We start from the raw sequence: 21,181 nt of genomic DNA on the forward strand, positions 1-21,181 counted from the left end.
TCACATTGCCAATGGGAGGATCTCCATAGCATTAGTGATCTCGACATTCAAATGCTCATAACTCTTCTATTGCTAGTCCTATTTTACTCAAACTTTTGTTGATCTTATTCTTTGATTTTTCTGCTTTCACAAAAGCTAACTTGCTCCAAGAGTTTCATTCTCCTTTAAAGATTAAAAAGTCATTAGAATTTTTATTCTTTGATTTGTGATATCTTATGCGAGCAGCTTCCCCATATATCGCATAGTAAAAAAAACATCAATGAAATGTTATTTTCTCAAAGAGTGCTTTTTATTGTTCCTTCATTATACTAGTTTCAACAGACAAATCATTCCACACCTGATCGTGAAAGAAAATAGTCATGACCTTGAAAAATAGAAACTTAAGCATTTGATATAAGGGGTACCGGTAGCTGCTCGTATATGACATCACAAATTAAAGGAGAATGAAACCCTTGAAACCAGCTGAATCCATATCAAAGTAAAAAATCTAAGAAACATATTGTTGAAAGTTTGAGGAAGATTGAATGAATAATAAGAAAGTTATGAGCATTCGAATATTGAGATCACTAGTGCCATGTAGATCCTCCCAACGGCAATGCGACCAAGATCTGTGATATCACACACGTACAACTCCCTCATTACTTTAGTACTTATTTCACTTATATTCTCACTTTTATAGAGTCTATCACAAGGTGAGGTGTTCTCTTTATGAGATGACAAGTACAGAGGTTTCACAACATTATATCATTGATGAATCGTTTGTCATATGATTAGAATGAGCAAAAAGAGATGTTTTGGGGTATATTTTCAGTGTCCAAATGGGAGAGTTGTACGTGTGTGACATCACAGATCTTGGTCGCATTGCCAATGGGAGGATCTCCATAGCATTAGTGATCTCCACATTCAAATGCTCATAACTCTTTTATTGCTAGTCCTATTTTACTCAAAGTTTTGTTGATCTTATTCTTTGATTTTTCTGCTTTCACAAAAGCTAACTTGCTCCAAGAGTTTCATTCTCCTTTAAAGACTTTGAAGTCTTTGAAGTCTTTTTTTTTCTTTTATAAATTTTCCTCAAACTTTCACCAATAAATATATTTAAATTATTTTTTCTGGTATTTTCAAAACAAACTTTGAATCGTGGTGAACTTTGCCTTTAAATATTGAAGAGAGTGACAGTCCCCATGCCCAATAGAAAGGTGAATACATGTTTCTCAAATTACAGACTTTGAAATGATACAAGCAATATTGAAGATAAACATTAAGGCCCGTATTCTGAAGTTGGGTTTAACTTCAACTCAGGTTTTAAGTTGTGGTTTAAGTTTGGATAGCCAATGGTTACATAAATCACTAACGGTAGATATATCATGTTTCAGCTCATTTGGCTCTCAAATCATTCATAATTTTCTAGGAAGTATAAATAGACGATTGCCTTCACCATCGATGAATCAGGAAAGGGTGCAGTAAATATAAGAAACATACAACTTGATAGAAATTTGGACACTTTTGGCTTCCCATAATTTTAGCACAGAATTAGACCACAGTCTAAGTTAAACCCGACTTCAGAATACAGGCCCAAGGCTTTGTCTCACACTATGACCCCTTTATGCTTCTCCCTCTCCCGGTGACCTTGTTTTCTCCCGCTCTCTCCCTTGTGTGTGTGTCTTTCTCCTATTCTCTCTCTTTATTGTTACTTTTGTTCTTTCTATCCCTCTCTTTCTTCCTCGCCCTTGCTTCAGCTTCCTTCTCTTTTATTATAACTCCCCTTCTCTCCCTCTTTATCTCATTTCTCTTTCTCTCTCTCACCTATCCAGGAGCACTCATACCTCCCTAACACCCTTCACTCCCCTTTCTTTCTTTCTTTCCTTCCTTTCTCTCTCTCTTTCTTTCTATCTATATTTCACTTTGTAACAAAGCAAATTATAAACATATCATTATAAAGCATAATTCATTTTCATTGAAATTTTATATTTCATTTTGTTCCATTATTCCATGCATTACAAGTTCATCCTTCAAATAACGTATTGCCACTGGATCAAATTTCATCAAATAAATAATATAAACTCAAGCACTATCATTGCATGAAATAATAACACGAAGAATAACAAATATAAAATCAATCAAACCAAACAAAATCAATCATGGTAATCCAATTAAGAACCTTAATAAATGTCATGTTCATGGCTTTGTGGCATGCAATGCTAACAGGGAGACATGTCTTCACACAGCAATACATGTATCTTGATTTCGATACCTGCCTCGAAAGTACAGTTATTAAATGCTTCATGTCTTGGAGGCTGAAACAATTTTGATGAGTAAATTTCAATGCTTCACTTCAATCTCTCAGTATTCGGTTCCTCGAGAGCTTTTTATGAAAATCTAGTTCAATTCAGTATTACAAAATTTCACGTTAGAAATTTCCTAGAGTAGGAGAAGCATAAAAGCTATTTCACTTGACTGATATGCATGTATAGGTTATCCGTAGGGGGGGGGGGGGGAGGTTATTCCACTGGATTTATTGAAATACTCTTAATAGTTCAAACAACATTTTACAATAGAAATTCATCATTCGCCATTCACCTAGATAGATCCTTGTCATTTGATTGGTTGGTCGACATCCATCATTCTGCCCATTTTACAATGACGTCACCAACCGTGCAATTATAAATCCATTCATCATGCAATTTTGGATCCATACAATTTTGTCCAATGCACGCGCTCACCCAGACTACAGACACCACTCGTGTTTTCAGCTCGCATGTTGTATGTACGTGATAATCAACACATCGAGCTCGCACTGCATGAGCATTTTGTATCAAAATTCACAAATTTCATATGAAAAGGAATTTATTTTTAGGTGTCATATGAATGTTCTTTTCATTCGTGCAATGGACTGAATACTTCATTTGGTGAAAGATGAAATGAATGATCCATTCAACTCCGCTATGCCTCGTTGAATGGATCATTTCATCTTTCACCTCATGAAGTATTCTGTCCATTGCACTCATGACCATTCATTATTTGTATACTAAATAATACTTTGTAAATGGTCACTTCTACTTTCAGAACCTACCCCCTCTAATAGAACACATTGAGGTGCATGATTACAGTCCTACTAACATTGCCCCTTACTTTCTTTATTGACTTCAACAACTAACATTAGTATAATTATTCAAAAGAAAATAATCGCCAATGCTGCAGCATGATATGATAAGTGTAGTATTAAATTACTAAACAATATTTAGAAAAAAAGACAAAACAAGGATTTGTGAAAACAATGACAAAGTATTGGAAATACTTGTTTTGATATTGTTTATCCCAATACACAACCTGCAATTACATGCTTAACATGTATAAATTTCAATCAATTTCAGTACTGCATCACTTATTCCAAATTCAATATTATATTCATCAATCTATTCATCAACATTACCACCACTACCACCACCATCATCATCATCATCCTCCTCCTTATCGTCCTCCTCATCATCATCATCATTATCATCATTATCAGCAGCAGCAACACAATTATCATCACCATCATAATCATCATCATCATTTTGACACAGGGTCCACATTCATTTGCCAGATAAAATCTTTGAAAAATTATGATAAAATATTCAGACAAAATATCTTCCTTACTTTGTATCCTTGATTAAATACACAGTGAAAATATCCAACAGAAAGTTTAGTAAACAGTTATAATGTAAGAATCCCTAGCAAATAGCTTACAGTAAACAATTATTCATCCCATAATTGCTGAAAAATAAATTACAATAATCACAGAGCAATTATAATTTGTGTAACTACCTACAAATAATGCAACGCAATATGGTTGCTAAATATTGCAACAACGTGCATGTTAGAACAAGTACAAAATTTCAACAAGTTTAAAAAAATGTCACACACAAAACAGTACAGATTCGGTGGCTGGCTGCTCTTTAACATTTACTTCATGAAAAACCAACTATAACTGGAACCATATCCAGTGAAGAGTTTGATTTTTTTTTCATTAGAGCACTGTTTCACTTGTTACCAAGCTATATTATTAAGGTATTGAAATCCTGACATTTGATAGGCCAAGGGCAAATTCGTCAGACTTCTAGCATTTTTTTTTTAATTTATGAAAACAGGGCCTGCAAATTCATCCATGTTCTATATATATATACAAAAAATAAACAAAACTTTGAAGAAAGGGAAAAAGGTTGAACATGAATCGTCAGACTTCTAGCATTTTTTTTTTAATTTATGAAAACAGGGCCTGCAAATTCATCCATGTTCTATATATATATACAAAAAATAAACAAAACTTTGAAGAAAGGGAAAAAGGTTGAACATGAATCAAAACAATGATATGAAACGTATTGAAATGATAACTATTTGATGTATCGATTCCTTGGACTAGGGAGGGACAATGAAGCAAGAACAGAACTGCAAAGCAATCAGTCAAACCATAGAAGAAAATTTCAACCTCCTTTTCTCCATCTTAAAAATTTAGTTTCTACTGCTATGTACAGTTGGAACTCATTCCAAGTTCAATTTGATGTTGCAACTTGGCAAGGGAACTTGTAGTCTTGTACACTATGAAAGTTTAACTTTTTATGACAGACTCATGCGATTCAGATTCCAATCAAGGATGAGAGTTGTGGTCATATGAGGTCAAATATTTACAATATCATGTAACATCATTGAGTTATTGAATAGTACTGGAAGCAATGGTGTACTTTCAAGTAAAAACAGGATAAAGTCTCGAAACAGCATAACTGTGCAACAGGCAAAAAATTAATCCCTTATTTTCAAGGGCAACGTTTCACATTCTGACTGAATCTGCAACAATGTATAAGCTTTAACATTGCAATGAATGGGGATTTTCCAGGGGGCATTAAAAAACATTTTGGGGGCGAAATCGCCCTGAGTCCCGTGTAATTCTTTCCTTGCTGTGCAACATGTCTGTGTACTTTGATTCAAATTACAAATATAAAGTTGATTATTTGATATTTGTATGGCAAAGTCAATTCCATGGATACCACGAATTGAGTTGAATTCCATTAATTACAAGTACCTAATTACTATTATTATTAAATACAAAAATATAAGTGATACAATTCCACATCCAACAGCTCCAGTCTAGGTCCTGCAGATGTTAGATTGTCCATCATGACATCCAACAGCTGCAGTGTTAAGTCCTGCAGACACTAGATTGTCCTTGAATCCTTAGGCAAGTGTGACCTTCTGGGTAGCTTCTGCAGCCTGGCCTTGTGGAAACTCACCTCCTCTTGACTTAACAAACGACTCGTAACTATAGGAACAGATGGATTGGAAATATACAAAATTATATCGGCAAGTGAACATAGGAGGAACAAGACTGTTGTACCACTAATGCCTATTTTTGCATTTGATACTATCACCATGTGATGGATTGAAAGAGGTACAGTACTACAGGCTGAAAATAATATGATCGAAAAGTAAACACCATATCAGACGAACAAAACTGAAAATTTTATCAGAATCAGACAAGGAATAACAAAGTTATGAAATTTTGAACCTTTGCACTATTTTGGTGAAACAGTTTTATGCTTGTCTTCATGAACATGCAACAAGGAAACTGATGCCATATCCCCACTTATTCTTTTGTATGTTGAATCAAATCATATTTTTTCAAATTTTGTCCTCCAAAAAATGTAAAGAAAATTGGATTGTGGGATGCTAGGCCTAGTTCTAACATGTTATGTAATGCTGCACATGATCTTTAATACAAACATGATATACCGCTATTTATCATCATTCTTCAGAGGATGAAAAAAAATATGAGTTACCACTCACTAAAAGCATTTATAAACATCTTAAACTTCAAAATCCCAAATATGCCCCACAAAATCATCTCCCCTTAAAAAAAACCCCTAAACCCTAAGCACCAATTTTTTTGGAGATTTATCGAGAGGAAATCTTACATCTGCTTATATTTGTGTCTCTCTGCGACTGATACAGACGGCTTCATGCCCTGTGCTGCCCTCAAGAGGTGGTTTTGAGACACTCTGATCACAGATTCATCTTCTGTCATTGTGTTGTCCGATGTCCCAACCTGGTGTGAAAACAAATCATTGATAGTATTCATATGATAACCAGGGGCCCACATGAGGAAACTAGTTAAAACTCTATAGGGTGCATTCACAACTCGGGTTTAATATAAACTCTGGTTTAAAGTTGTGGTTTAACTATTCAAAATCTTCAAAAATTCACTAAAAGCGTTTTTGAACAACTCTTGACTTGGTCCAAGATGTGGCATGGGTCCTAAAGCTACACACTCGATTTATCATGCAAAGAAATTGTATTTCTTGTGACTCAATTTCTAAAATATGGTCATAATATCATAGGTAAAATAGGAAATTTTCTCTGCATTATGTGATTTTTTTTTCAGCCCCCGTAGAAAATCTGATTAGGAATTGCTCGTCACACTGCAGTCACAGTTCCACACAGAGGCCCGTATTCTGAAGTCGGGTTTAACTTAAACTCAGGTTTAAAGTTGTGGTTTAAGTATGGACAGCCAATTGTTACATAAATCACTAACAGTAGGGATATAATATTTCAGCTCATTTGGCTCTCAAATCATTCATAATTGTCTAGGAAGTGTATATAGATTATTGTCTTCACCATCGATGAATCAGGAAAGAGCACAGCAAACATAAGAAAGTACAACTTAATTAAAAAAATTTGATACTTTTGGCTGTCCATACTTAAACCACAACTTTAAACCTGAGTTTAACTTAAACCTGACTTCAGAATACGGGCCAGAGAGTGTGCATTGTGCCGCTGAAATTGGTGCACAATGAGTGGTGCGTAGCTTTAGGACCCCTTACCATACATCAAGAAGGTCCAGGAAAACTCACCATACTTTCACCTGCCAGCTTCCTTGCATAATTCTCAACTATGACATCAACCTGAAAAAAGTTAAATTGTTCATTATCATAAATCTGGTCAAAAGGACACAAATTCGGTCTAACTTCTCTAGTTTTTCACAGGAATGAAATAGGAAAGACAGTGAGACAGGGACTGAGAGAGATAAAAACTATGAAAAGATGAGAGAAATTAGTTAATAATTACGCTAATTTCATTGCGTACACTGAGAAAAGTCCAAATATAAATGCACACATTTGGCAAAAGGTGCCTATTTGATGCGCAATGATACCAGAAATCTGCAAAAACCATGGTTTTGTACGAATGAAACCTCTTTTGGGAATTTGAGAATACGGGCTGTAATGTAAATGGAAGTTTTTAATTTTTGGCTTCCCGTATTTCTAACACAGAGATAGACCTCTGTTAAACTGGACTTCAGAAAACGGGACAGATACTCAATATTTTTTTTGTCTTCAAAACTGAAGCTTGATCAACCCACCTCGTTACCAATGATTTCCCTGGTCTCTGGCGTAGGATCTACTACCCCATCTCTCAGGGTTGGCATATACACAACTCTCTGCTGCTGGGACTGAGGAGGGGCTAAGGGTGTGTCTGGGGGCAGGGATGGGGTCGGAGGCACCACCATCATGGTGGCATCAAAGCCACTACCCTCCGGTGGCGATGGAGTCTCGTCTTGCTCTGTCGACTCTGAATCTGGGAGAAAGAAATAAAAGAATAGTAGACATTTCTTTTTTTCTTCTTTTTCTTGGGTACAAGATCTGGTTTTGGTGTTCAAAGATTCGGGTCCCATCTTCCAAAACTTACGATTGATCCGATAAACCTCAATTCTATTGAAATCGATCATTGTCATAATATATTTTACAAGAAATTTGAACAATGTCCGTTGTCAACAAAGAGAAGCACACTGTATTTTCAAGAAAACAATATATGTATTAATATACGTCCTAGTTAAAAAATATTTTGAACAATCATGCATAACTGATGTTGACAATGCTGGCTTTCCAAAGTTGTGGTTTATTGGATCAATTGCAACTCTTTGAAGACACTGTCATCTTTGGCAGTGCGTGTCTCTGGTTGGAGGGGGTAGGATAATTCTACAAGGCTTGATTGTAATCTTTACTAATCATACAGACACAAATTTACTCCACTTTCAACAAATCCAACCCGCCAATCATAAAACAATATTAGGGATGGTATATCAACAGGCTTTGTTGGTTACAAATCTTGGGGACATACTTCATGTAAAATTGACAATCAATCATGCATCCCCTTGAATGCACATCCCCTTTTTTTCACACTCATATGAGATATCTTGTAATACAAAGTAACACTATGTGATTCGGAGATTGCTAAACTCTGGGATATATTCAAGCTTGCCAAAATATCTGGACATATTTTTGCATCAAGAGTGAGAAATATAGTTACATGATTTGATTTGATTTATTTATTTCCGTTTCACAATTGTACATAATATGATAAACATAACATAACAAGGTCAAAAATACTACAAATACTACATGAACTTCCACTTCATTGAAAGGTACATAAATTTCAGCACAGCCAAGCATATCATAGTATTGCATGATATCAATAACTTTACGGTGACAAAATTTAAATGCTTGAAAAACTTTACAAAATTCTGAAGAATTTCAAGAAACCACTAACCTTCTCTCATGAGTTCTGTGAGCAATGTCTTCGACATCGCCCCAGTTCCAGCCATGTTGCCGTTCAGATCCGAATTCGTCAATCCACTGTGCAAATCCAACCTTAGATCCTTTCTCCTTCCCCTGAACCCATCCCCCTCGACGTCGTCCTCACCATCCATTTCGTCGATGTCCCCCGTCAGCTTCATGGTCGTTGCTAGCGCTCTCTCTGCCTCTGACAGGCTAGCCAGACGATGGTTCATGTTGGAGGCTTCCTCCTGGTAGGGTCCGTGATCGCTCTCCGAGAACGTTTCCAGGAAGGTCAGCTTCCACTCGTCAGCTTCCATGCTGCAGTTGTGCAGTGAGCTTGTTAGAGGGAGCCCTAGGTTTGAGTCGCGTCGGTCGGACTGCATGAGGGTGCTGTGGATAGCCTCTAGTTGGGCGTTATAGAGCAGGGCTTTCAGGTCCGCTCCAGTGAAATGGTCAAGCTTTGAGGCTATGGCGGCTAGGTCTACGTTGGAACGTAAGGTCATTTTTCTGGCAAGAGCCTGCAGGATTTCCACTCTTTCCTCCTGTTCATATTGAATGGTAATGAAAATATGCTTTGTAATTACAACTGATAGAAATTTCAAGGCCGAAAATTAGTGTTATTACAATATAAATATATCTCAAATTACATGATTTTATTTATAATGTACAGTGTAGCATATAAAAATTTGTTAGACTTGTAAATTTCAAAAGTAATCAGAAAAGGAGAAACATCCATGTAATTACTAAAATATGATAAAAATAATAATCATATACTATGAGATAGATTGGAAACATGTGAATAATGTGAGTTTTATAGCATTTCAATACAGATTTATTGTCAGAATTGTGAAAGGACCAAATATTGTCTATTCATTCAGGTCGCAATCTCACAATGTTTCAACATGAGTGGGGGCATCGTGGTCTAGTGGTTTCGACTCCCGTCTCTCAATCAGAGGGACGTGGTTCAAATCCCAGCCATGGCATGTTTTCCTTCAGCAAGAAATTTACCCACATTGTGCTGCACTCGACCCAGGTGAGGTAAATGGGTACCGGCAGGAAGTAATTCCTCAAGAAGCTGTGAGCACCGGAATCAGTAGACTAGCTTAGCCATGGTAATTTAGGAGTGCATCGAGCACCTGACCAGAAGGATACTTGCCCTATATACATCCTATATTTCATTTATTATCATTATCAAAGCGTGGTGATTTTTCATATTAAAGTTAGAAATACAGATATTACGCCCATCCTCCATAACCACATGACACACTTAATAAAACATCATAACAAAATAAGCTTGACCAACTTACAGCTGTTGGAATAGGACAGAAAAGGCACTTGTCCAATCGACCAGGTCTCAAGAGGGCCGGGTCTATCAGGTCAGGTCGACTTGTAGCACCAATCACGTACACACCTGTCATGAAGGATAAATAGGATTCCTTAGATATTGTGGGAGAGGTTATCCTTTGGATATCAAATGACTTTGTCAGCCAGAATTAAAATGACTACATATATTGATGTACATTGTAATTACAAACAGAGGTTTCATTTGTTTGAGCAAAATGATTTAGAAAAGACTACAATATATAAATAACAATGAATAACCCAGCGATTCATTCCTTTTAAACATACAGTCCCAAAGGATAAACAAGACTTGAAAGAAAAAAAAAATCAGGAAACAATAGGTTTACATCTGCAGCGGTTTTTGAGTAATCATAATCATGGTAACAAGGGTGTGTCAAATTGACCCATCCCTGGCTGGATAAGGGTTACACTTACCTTCTAGCCCTTCTACTCCATCTAGTTGGGTCAAGAGTTGATTGACCACTCGGTCAGTCACCCCTGTGCTGTCATGACCTCGTCTGAAGAAAAAGGAGAAAAATGCAGGAGAAGAATGATTATAAGATTGTCTCTAAAATTCTGGCACATAATTTTTTTTAGTAAACAGTTGATAATGAAGAGAGAACAGGATAACACTGGGAATGTAAGATGAGAAGAGCAAGAAATAAAAGAAGAGGGAGAAGGGAAAATAAGAAGGAAAGAGAAGAGGAATGACTTGAGAAGAAGAAAACGATGAGAAATTGCGGAAGTGGTTTACGGTACATCATGTGTAATATCCTGGAATGAAATGGGAGTGAAATGGAAAGGCAAGAAAGTGGAGGTTGGTATTAAAGTGAAGTATTCTTTTCGGAAAGAAAAGTGAACACTCACTCCGGGAGCCCATTTCTTAAAGAGTTACAACTGTTGTAACTTTGCCATTACGGGAACTACCATGGCAACAGGGCTCAGCAGCCAATCAAAATCAAGGTTACCATGGTAGTTGCCATAATGGCAAAGTTACAACAGTTGTAACTCTTTATGAAACGGGCCCCTGAAGAAGGAGAAGGAGAATGAGAAGGAGGAGCAGAAGAAGAAGAGGAACAAGAAGAAGAAGAGGGAGGGGGAGAAAGATGAAAATGGTGAGAAGACAATGAGGGAGAAGGAGGAGGAAAAGGAAGAATGAGAAGATTGAGGGAATTGAAGACAAGAAAACAAGAAGGAGAAAGAAAAAAATAAGGATGAGAATTATAACAATAAGAATACAAGTACAAAGAAGAAGAAGAAGATTACCAACAAGAATAATGAATTTACCGTGGTGCTAATGAATCAAACTCGTCAAAGAAAAGGACACAGGGTTTGGCACTCATTGCTCTGGTAAATAGATCCCTGACTGCCTGCTCACTCGCTCCTATGTATTTACTCAACAGCTCAGGACCCTGTTCAAACATCAAATAAAAATGAAATGAATAATATTACAACACTCAATAATCAATATATTGAATAGCTTCGAGTGTGATGCCTGGGGAGCAACTTTCCTTGGATTTTGATTGGCTGAGAAACTCTGTTACTCTGGTAACTGACGGATAAAACATCTAACAAGTCCTTTCATGAAACGCTCCCCAGAAATATTCTATGAGCTAGACCAAATAATGCATGAATCACAGATGAGTGCACATGCTGAGTGGAATATTTATAGAAAAGACAAATGCCAGTTTGGGTAATTATCTCAAAACAAGTTTGTACAGAATTGAATAAAATAACCACCAAAATGTTTTGTGTGTAAACAAAAATAAGTGCCAAAGGATTCTGGTAGGAATTGTGCAATTGCCGAGATATTTGCAAAATAAGCATGGCATCCCAGCTAGATGCTGGGGTCTTTTTCGAAGCAATAACAAAACACTGTCCCACATGTGCTCATCTTTGTTAGTGATCTTCAATGATCATTTTTAGCACAGATTTCATGACTGCACAAAGTCAGGTTCATGGAAATAAACTTGATCTATGAGCTATGATAATTGTACATGTACCTGCAGCGACATTTAACCGCGATTAAAAATACTTTCTATGAAAATCATTGCTTGATGCAAACTACAGATAGGCCTACTCAGCTTTGGCAATTCAAATACGAATCAGAGCAAGAACCCGGTTGAGACTGACCTTTATGCTGATGAAGTTAAGTCCGCACTCCTTAGCAACCACACCCCCAAGCAGAGTCTTACCGGTGCCTGGAGGTCCATAGAGAAGAAGACCAGATCGCAATCTGAGAGGACAACTGGCAAATAACTCGGGATACTGCAATATGTAGGATGATAGGATAAGAAGAAACAAATACAGAAAAAATGTTAATGATGGTCAGTCTTCTTCCTTTCTTCAGTCTCCTTCTCCTCCCATCATTCTTTTTCTGTCTTCCTCTTATTTCTTTTCCCCTTCATTCTCCTCCTATTCACATCACTTCTTCTTTCTTTCCCCTCCTTCTTCTCTATCTTCTTCTCCTTTCTTTTTCTTCTTCTCCTCGTCCTTCCTTCTTATCCTCCTCTTCCTCCCCCTCTTATTCTCCTTCTTCTTCTTCTCTTCCCCCTCCTTCCTTCCTTCTTCCTCCCCCTCTTCTTCTCCTCCTCTACTCCTCCTCTCCTTCCTCTTTGGTCATTATATCTGCTAGAATCTTCAATCCTGAAAGAGGCAGATTTAACCTGAAGAAGAATTATATCTCTAACATTCCTTAGGCTGTCACCTCAATAATTCAAATCTCATAATTATCACCACTGCAATAATGAGATCGTACATAAATATACTATAGAAATCTCAATCATGACATTAATAGGTAATTTTAGAAGAGTTTGTGAGGAGCTCTTTCCGAAGATATGATTAATGGAATCACCTAAACTAAGGGTAAAACAAATACCTTGTCAAATCTGAATAGCTCACCTTCGCTGGAAGCTGTAAAGTCTCCACCAGATCCTGCTTAACACCCTTCAGCCCTCCAACATCTTCCCAGCCCAACTCCCCCGCACTGTGGAGTGGAACGTCCCGCAGAGCTGCAGGAGAGTAGCTATGCAATGCAGTTTCAAAGTCCTCCTGGCACAGCAGAATCTCATTGGAGGGGTGGTCACCATCAGCTCCTGAGAGGGACAATATTGAAAGGATAAAAACCTAAAGTGTCAATACAGACAATGGAATAAACAACTGCCACTAGAGGCAATCATTAATCATATAATTTCGTACGAATAGCTTTAAGTCTTATTAAAGAAATAAATAAAGGATTTGATTTGATGATTTGATTTAAAATTGGAAGTATCGGTATAAAGACGTTTGCATAACGCATGCACATACATGTAAACTGTATCCATCTCCCCAACTTCATGTGAAGAGAAACTCCCCTTTTTAGATGTTGTAATTTTACACAATAGAAATTAATATAACATCACGTATTAATTGAGTTCTTTATAAGAATCATATATTTTTACCGTCAATGAGAAACAGCAAAACATATTCATTCCCTCTAATGGTAAAGCTGTTTATAAGGGCAATGCCTGGATAAGATAATTCATGGTTGGTACGATATATTCTATTTACAATGAAATCAAGATATATTTTTTAAAAGGGAAATCCTAATTCTGAGAGTTTGATGAAGAAATTAAATCTTATTTGACATATGCTCCCTCAAGCAACACATTTTTATGTTAATTTTCATATAATGAACATAAAAATGGTACCCTTTATACGAGAGGCGTGGAGGCCGAGGGATATTTCTCTTGAGCTCCCAGCATGCACTGCCCTCTCTGTCACGGTCACAAGGTCCGAGGCAACAAACCCATCCATTTTGGAGCTCAGGATGTTAGGATCGACCCGGGTCAGAGTTCGAAGGTCAATCTCCACCTTGGAGTGGATGACGGATGTCAGGAGGGTGGCTCGATCGGCCTGGTAACAAGAACAAGATCATCACTTGCAATAAACTCTTTAAAGATAGTGAACTGCCAGTTGTGGTAATGATTTAACAAGTTTTTACAGTATCCAATCAAATGACCACCCAAGTGTCCATCTGTAACATTGCATGGATTAAAAATATCTGTCAAAGGATTCTGGAAGATATTGTCTAACTGCTGAGAAATAAGCAAAACGAGCATGAAATTGTTGGTCTTTTCCCAAGCAATAATTATTCACTGTGTTGGTGATCTTCCGTTTTTCAGCCTAGATTTAATGAATGATTTCACAAAGTTTAGTTAACAATGCAACTGTACCAGATGAAGCTGTGAGAATTAACCTTGGTATAACAGACTTTCATATGAAATTAGTGTTTACTGCAACTACTTTCACTATCTTGATAGATGGAGACACGTCAGTTTTCATGGGGAATTCAACACCATAGGGGACATATCCACCTTTTCTTTTGTCATTTTTAGATGTCCATCAATGTCAACAAACAAAATCTTTATCAGACCTTATGGCTAACATCCTGGTGGGTGTTTCATGCAGCTGTTCGGAAAGTTATGAACGGCTTTATACACGACTGGAACATGTTCTTAGGACCTGATTCAATTACATAGATATATATCATTTAGCACAAGAAAGGGTCACCAGTCATGACTGGAACACGTTCTTAGGTCCTAACTCAATTACATAGATATATATCATTTAGCACAAGAAAGGGTCACCATTCATGACTGGAACACATTCTTAGGTCCTAACTCAATTACATAGATATATATCATTTAGCACAAGAAAGGGTCACCAGTCATGACTGGAACACATTCTTAGGTCCTAACTCAATTAAATAGATATATATCATTTAGCATAAGAAAGGATCACCAGTCGTGCATAAAGTCATTCATAACTTATAAACAGCTTTATGAAACACCGACCTGGGAGTTGTCAATGGCCAAGCTACATCCTATGTTCAGTAAAAGGTAAAGAATAGTGAAGTGACTCGAGAGGCATTGTTACAAAATCATCACCATCACCATCGTCGTCATCACTAACAACAATATCATTCTCATTTTCATCATCATAATAATCCTCCTCCTCCTCATCATCATCATAGTCATCATCATGATCATCATCATCATAATCAACATCATCATCATCATCACTGAAAATATGTCAGTGAAAATCACTGGCAAAAATCTTCACAAGATACTCCGAAGCACTGCAGAGTTTACTAATGTAAAATGATTGGCTAATATATATGTATATCATGTGACTGGTCAGTTATTTTATCAAATTTAAGCTAACTTTTGCTAATGACTGGTAATGACGACTTGTTCTATTGACCCGACCTGGTTTTGAGATGAGAATGTTTAATAAGAAAACAAGGATCCATATCATTATCTTCAATATAAGAAATAACATGCATCATTTTCCTTGGGTATTAGACTAATTACATGTGAGGTGAATGGGTACCTGGCAGGAATTTATTCCCTTGAAATGCTGAGCACGTAAAAGCTGCTTGAGCTACAGCCAGGGTAATAATATCCAAGTCCTTTGGAAGTGCATAGAGACATTTTTCATGATGTGTTTTGTGCTATACAAGAACCGACTACTATTATTATTACATTGTACACACACTTTTTTACCTTTGAAACAGTAAAAATGCCTTCGGCTATGCCTTGGCTAGCATGTTGGAACTGCTGCAAAGATACCTTGCGCATGTAATTCTTTCTTATGCCTTAACCCTATCAAGGCTGGGGTATTTCAGGAGTTCATACGCAAGACTTGAGAGTAAAAAGTCGGCGAGCAGTGCAGTAAAAAAAATTAGCGCGGCGAAAATATTGCGAAAATCGGCCTGTTTAGGGTTAAATAACATGCATTATTTTTATGCTATTTATTCATTCCAGCAGAATCTTTCTTACCTTGGAGAGAGGACTGATCTCAAGACATGACTGAAAGAGGTGAAGACCTCTGGAAGACAGAAGAGATGGATGGATGGATTTCTTGGAGGAACACGTGGCTAGGAGAGCGATGCGACTACCCTCGTTGATTTCATTGGTGACCAGGTCCTTGAGGACTATATACAAAGGGGGCAAGGAAATTAAATTTATGGCTTTAAATTCATAAAATGAAAATGATAAATAAAGTCAGCTTTTATAAAGGTAAAAGAAAATTGTTGAAGCAAGCAATTATTTCATGAGGAAGTCTTTTAAATCAAGGTTAAATTCCACCATATTATCATAGATCTAGTTCTGGTACATTGAAATAAACTTATCTTTGTGAAATCATGAAATCTTAGCTGAGAACTGATGATCACTAACACAAAAAGGCATATATGGGACAGTGTATTAATATTGTTTGGATAAATACCTGACATATTATGGAATTCCATGCTTATAATTCAACTTAGATACAAGATACTGAAGTGTGAATCGTTATAATCAATACTGATAATTCAAGTAGTAAAATTCATGTACTACAATACAAATCCAATACCAGTATGAATTAGGATTTAACATAAAGCCCGTCTCACACTATGCGATCCGGTGCGAAGTGATTTTTCAAGAAATCGCATTTTGCATTAAATATGAAAGTTCCAAGAAGTAAAATGATTTCATTTAAAGTTTTGCATATTGTTAGGAAAATTAAAACCATTTTTTTACTTTGCAGTAAGCCCTATGGTCCAAGCAAAGTCCAAATCGGCTTCAAGTCACAGCCGATGATGACGTCATTACGATTTGGAATTGAATTTTTTTTTATTAATTCAGGGAGGCTCTAAATGGACTGAATTTCGATTTCAGTAGTCCTACCACTATTCTGAACTCTGTTCCGTAATATTTTATTAGTTGGAATATCCATATCAAATGTTATCACAATTAATTTGAAATTCGGATCACAACAAATCGCATAGTGCGAGACGGGCTTAAATCAGCTGAGGGATATAATTTGTTTCATTCAAATAACTTTGGAAAAGGGTGGTCAATCTTATTGACAGAAGTGAATTGTTAGGTTTTTTTCTTCCAAATATCTTCAAATTTATCTCGGGCAGAGAGATATATACATATAACAGAAGATTGAGCATCAGAAATTTCATGAAAAATTGAAATAAAAATCTAAATCCAATTCTCATATATGCTGGTTTGGTGCATGCTGATCATTCTGAGTATTTCATGATCATTGGCATTGTTAAAGGACAAGTCCACCCCAACAAAGAGTTGATTTGAATAAAAAGAGAAAAATCCAACAAGCACAACACTGAAAATTTCATCAAAATCGGATGTAAAATAAGAAAGTTATGACATTTTAAAGTTTCGCTTAATTTCACAAAACAGTTACATGCACATCCTGGTTGGTATGCAAATGAAGAGAGTGATGACGTCATCCACTCACTATTTCTTTTGTATTTTATCATATTAAATATGAAATATTCTAATTATCTCCTCATTGTCAAATGAAATAGTGATGAATTCCTCCTGAACATGTGGAATTAGCATTGTTTAATACTATATGATTCAATAAAGTCGGTCCCTATGGTCAAATCTGTAAAAAATGAAATATTGTATAATTCAAACAATAAAAAAACAAAAGAAATAGTGAGTGATGGACATCATCGACTAACTCATTTGCATGTCACTGAGTTGTGCATATCACTGTTTTGTGAAAATAAGCGAAACTTTAAAATACCACAACTTTCTTATTTTACATCCGATTTTGATGAAATTTTCAGTGTTATGCTAGTTTGATTTTTCTCTATTTATTCAAATCAACATTTTCCTGGGGTGGACTTGACCTTTAAATAATCATTTAAATCTCCACACCTTGAGCAAGACGTGAGTTGTACGTGGCTTCTGGCCCCATCTCCTGCTCCGGACCCAGGGGAGCTGCGGTCACATGATCCAGATCGTCCAATAAGATGACGGAAGGTTGACGCCAAGCCGCTTCATCAAAGGCCTCTTCCCAAATGTTCCTGATAGTATCGACTCCTTTTCCTGGAAATTCAGAATAAAAAACCGAAGTCCTGTGTGTCACCAACTCCAACCTCAGTATGAAAAGTATGATATTGTACAATGCCTACTTAGCTTGTTGCACGCGAACAAATGGGAGGCTTAATGTGAAACATTCGTACCGTTGCAGAAAAGACGTACCATCCAAAATGTACCATTGCATGGCTTTAGGAGGTGACGTCACACTACAATTTAATTCATTGCGCTCAGTAAAAATGAAGGTGCAATACGCATTTAAGCCTGCTGGCTAAATGCACAATGCTGCCCAAGGTCATGTGCGTTTGTGGGATTTTGCTTTCCGCTTTCAGTATTTTTGCTCCATTTTCATAGAAAACTCTTGTTTTCTTATATTTTTCGCTAAATTCAGAGGCGTTGTACAACACAAATAGCGAATATTCTTATTCATGCAATGGTGCGAGATTTCCCATTCGGTGAAAGAAGGAGACGCTCTATTCAACTCGGCTAACGCCTTGTTGAATAGAGCATCTTTCTTTCACCTCATGTGAAATCTCGCACCATCGCACTCATGCCTATTCGCTATTTGTATAACATTTGTTGCAGTGCAGGGCCATTGAAGGCAATGGCCATGGATGCATTGCTGACTGGCCTTGATGTTTATTTGTTCTTGCTTACTTAGGTTGTTGTACATGAGCACATAGGAGGCGGAATCGGGTAATAATATGCGTCCTTTGGAAGCACATAAGGACGCTGTTTCATTGCATGATGTGTGCTACACAAGGTCTATGCATAATTATTTTCATTATCATATACAGTGGTGCTAAAAAGTTGGTAAACCCCACCAGAATATGAACATATCTAAAAGTGTTCAGGTTTTGCCATCTGTTAGACATTTTAATGTGAAGTCCGGTGATAAAATGTTACATTCAATAAAGTTTGTTTCTCTGGGATTGCGGTATATTGTAGTGTTGTTGTCTCCATTCAACACTCGGCATGAAGGAGTGCATGTTGTGGTGGGGTTCACTAACTTTTGAGCACCACTGTAATCGTCTTGAAGAAAAAGTAAAAGCTTACCTTTCAGAGAGTGACATTCCACTACTTTGACGAAGGCCAGAAGGGGCCACTCCGACGCCTCCTGGCATACCGCCTTGGCAACGGTGGTCTTCCCTGAGCCACGCCCACCGCAGATCAACACTCCCCCGTGCCTTTGACCGGGGACCGAAGCGCAGAGCTGACGACCGAGGGGTCGGGAGGTCAGAGTTGCTGTGAGGTGCTCCAGGGCTTCACTGCCGAGATTGGCCATTGGTCTATGCATAGCAAATTTCAAAAGAAAAGATGAATGCCAGTTGTAGTAACGATTTCAATATGAGTTCATGCAGAATCCAGTAAAATGCCCATCAAGTGTGTATGTGTATAGATAAAAAAATATGTGCCAAAGGATTCTGGAAGAAATTCTGTAATTGCTGAGAAATTTGTTTAAAAAAAAAGAAGCATGAAAATTGAAATGTTGCTTATATTTCCAAGCAATAATAACACACTGCCCCACGTGAACTTGTATGTGTTGGTGATCTTCACTTCTTCAGTGTGATCGTTTGCATATATTTTGTTTATTATCATTACTATTATTATTATGATATAACTGGACCTATTTTAACCATGGAGCTTGTTGCAGGAAGAGTTGCAATCAAATGCAAGTTGATTATCAATAAATGAAATGCATGTATTTGGGACTTGCATTTAGCTCCCTGCAACAGGCCCCCTGAACAAAATAATATCAGGAATTATATGACACCTAGTAGATCCTGGTCATTAGACTGGTTGTATGATGTTGATCGTTCAGCCCATGTTACAATGACGTCATCGTTTGTGCAATTTTTAAATCCATTCATCGTGCAATTTTGGATCAATACGAGTTTGTCCATTGCACGCTTTAATACCGAGACCACAGCACAACGTGTAAAAACATTTGTGCAGTGTGTACGCCACAATCCCACGGTCGCTCAGCGGCATGCACTTCTGCATCCAAACTAATAAATATCAGATTTCAAGGATTTATTTGTAGGTCTTACAAATCAAATAATGAATACTTTGGTCATCCGTGCAATAAACGGAATATCTAACTCCGTGATAGATGAAATGATCCATTCAACTCGGCTACGCTTCTTTGATTGGATCCTCATCTTCCACCTCATGAAGTATTTTGCCCATTGCACTCACAAACATTCATTATTTGTATAATTGAACACATACCCCAGCTCCCTGAGTCTAAATCCCTTTGTGATCTCGTCCAGTTCCTCGACACTTCTGACTGGAAGTTGTCGACCAACGCCCTCAGAAGCCTTCTCTGTCTTGGGCTTTGGCCCGAGGGCGGTCTCTGCATTCCGCGTCACGAAGGGGTGCAGAAGATAGTAGGATTCCTTTGAGGATTCTGTCACATCATGATTGACTGATAGAAGGAATTCACCTGTAAAATCTAGAGAAGGGGATGAAAAGAAAAAATAGTTTGGTTGAGAAGAGAAATTTCTTGAGCAAGATGCCAAAATGTCAAATCTTGGTATTTTCAGGAATGCTTAAAAGTATCGATCAAAAAGTAGGGTAAATCTTCTAGATTTGGCCCTTTTGTACACAGAAGCTGGTTTTGTATGGCCATATAAATGTGTTGAAAAATGTGATTTTTTTAATGGGGGGGGGGGGGGCGGGTGGTTCATAACAAAGGGCATCCTGAAACCATGTTTGCAGCTCAAGATTAAAAAAATACCTGAATATGACAGCCAAAAGTTTGGAGCGCTTCATGAAAGGACCTGTCAGATGTTGTATCGAAGTCTGCTCCATCCAAAAGATACTATACAATCATGTAGTAACAGTCAGACACCCTGGGCTTTTTTGTTTGTTTTTGCACTAGGCCCGCACTAAAATAGTCCGCACCACAAGCGTTCAGTAATTGTAGCAGAGTCGCGTTACTTTTAAACTAACTTTTACGATGCCGCTCGTCTGGTGCAGATAAAAGCAGCACCATAATAGCCAAGGCCTGGCAGGGCTATTTTAGCCTGCGCCATTCATAGACTCAATATTTTACGACTTAGCCCAGGCCTGGACTGGCCCAGTGAGTTCCTGAAAGCGGTATCAGACAATCAAAACTAAAAAAGCTGTCATCAGGGGCCTGTTTCATAAAACTTGTTACAACACCAAAGTTGTAATCAAATAGTTGAAATCCTTCTATCTGAATGGCCGATGGTAAATTTTGTTAACCATAACAAGTCAAGAGTGAGTCTTTGCAACCACTACGCAAACGCTTTCTGGAACATGAGAATCTACTGAAAATGCTTGTCAAATCACAATGAAAGGGCCAAGAGGTCATTGTCGAAAAACTGGTGAACCTGGAGAGCAGATCGT

The 21,181-nt window shown here is 37.3% G+C and overlaps 1 protein-coding gene across 2 annotated transcripts in view; it reads right to left on the reverse strand.

The window, feature by feature from the left end:
• Positions 1–1,944: 1,944 nt before the first annotated feature.
• Positions 1,945–21,181, reverse strand: part of LOC129278626 (peroxisomal ATPase PEX1-like) — a 32,733-nt gene continuing 13,496 nt past the window's right edge. Inside the window, exons 8-22 of one of the 2 annotated variants that reach the window (XM_064111716.1) lie at positions 20,039–20,261; positions 18,863–19,095; positions 17,645–17,815; positions 15,749–15,903; positions 13,616–13,820; positions 12,828–13,021; positions 12,060–12,194; positions 11,214–11,338; positions 10,362–10,444; positions 9,893–9,996; positions 8,578–9,127; positions 7,391–7,605; positions 6,885–6,935; positions 5,949–6,079; positions 1,945–5,296 (exon numbers count right to left, since the gene is read on the reverse strand). In XM_064111716.1, coding sequence (XP_063967786.1) covers positions 5,212–5,296; positions 5,949–6,079; positions 6,885–6,935; positions 7,391–7,605; positions 8,578–9,127; positions 9,893–9,996; positions 10,362–10,444; positions 11,214–11,338; positions 12,060–12,194; positions 12,828–13,021; positions 13,616–13,820; positions 15,749–15,903; positions 17,645–17,815; positions 18,863–19,095; positions 20,039–20,261 — 2,660 coding nt within the window. In that variant the 3' untranslated portion in view covers positions 1,945–5,211. The remainder of the gene's footprint in view (positions 5,297–5,948; positions 6,080–6,884; positions 6,936–7,390; positions 7,606–8,577; positions 9,128–9,892; positions 9,997–10,361; positions 10,445–11,213; positions 11,339–12,059; positions 12,195–12,827; positions 13,022–13,615; positions 13,821–15,748; positions 15,904–17,644; positions 17,816–18,862; positions 19,096–20,038; positions 20,262–21,181) is intronic. The other variant, XM_064111717.1, reaches the window with a different exon arrangement.

This window comes from Lytechinus pictus, chromosome 16 (genome assembly GCF_037042905.1).
Source record: "Lytechinus pictus isolate F3 Inbred chromosome 16, Lp3.0, whole genome shotgun sequence".
NCBI classification, from domain to species: Eukaryota; Metazoa; Echinodermata; class Echinoidea; order Temnopleuroida; family Toxopneustidae; genus Lytechinus; species Lytechinus pictus.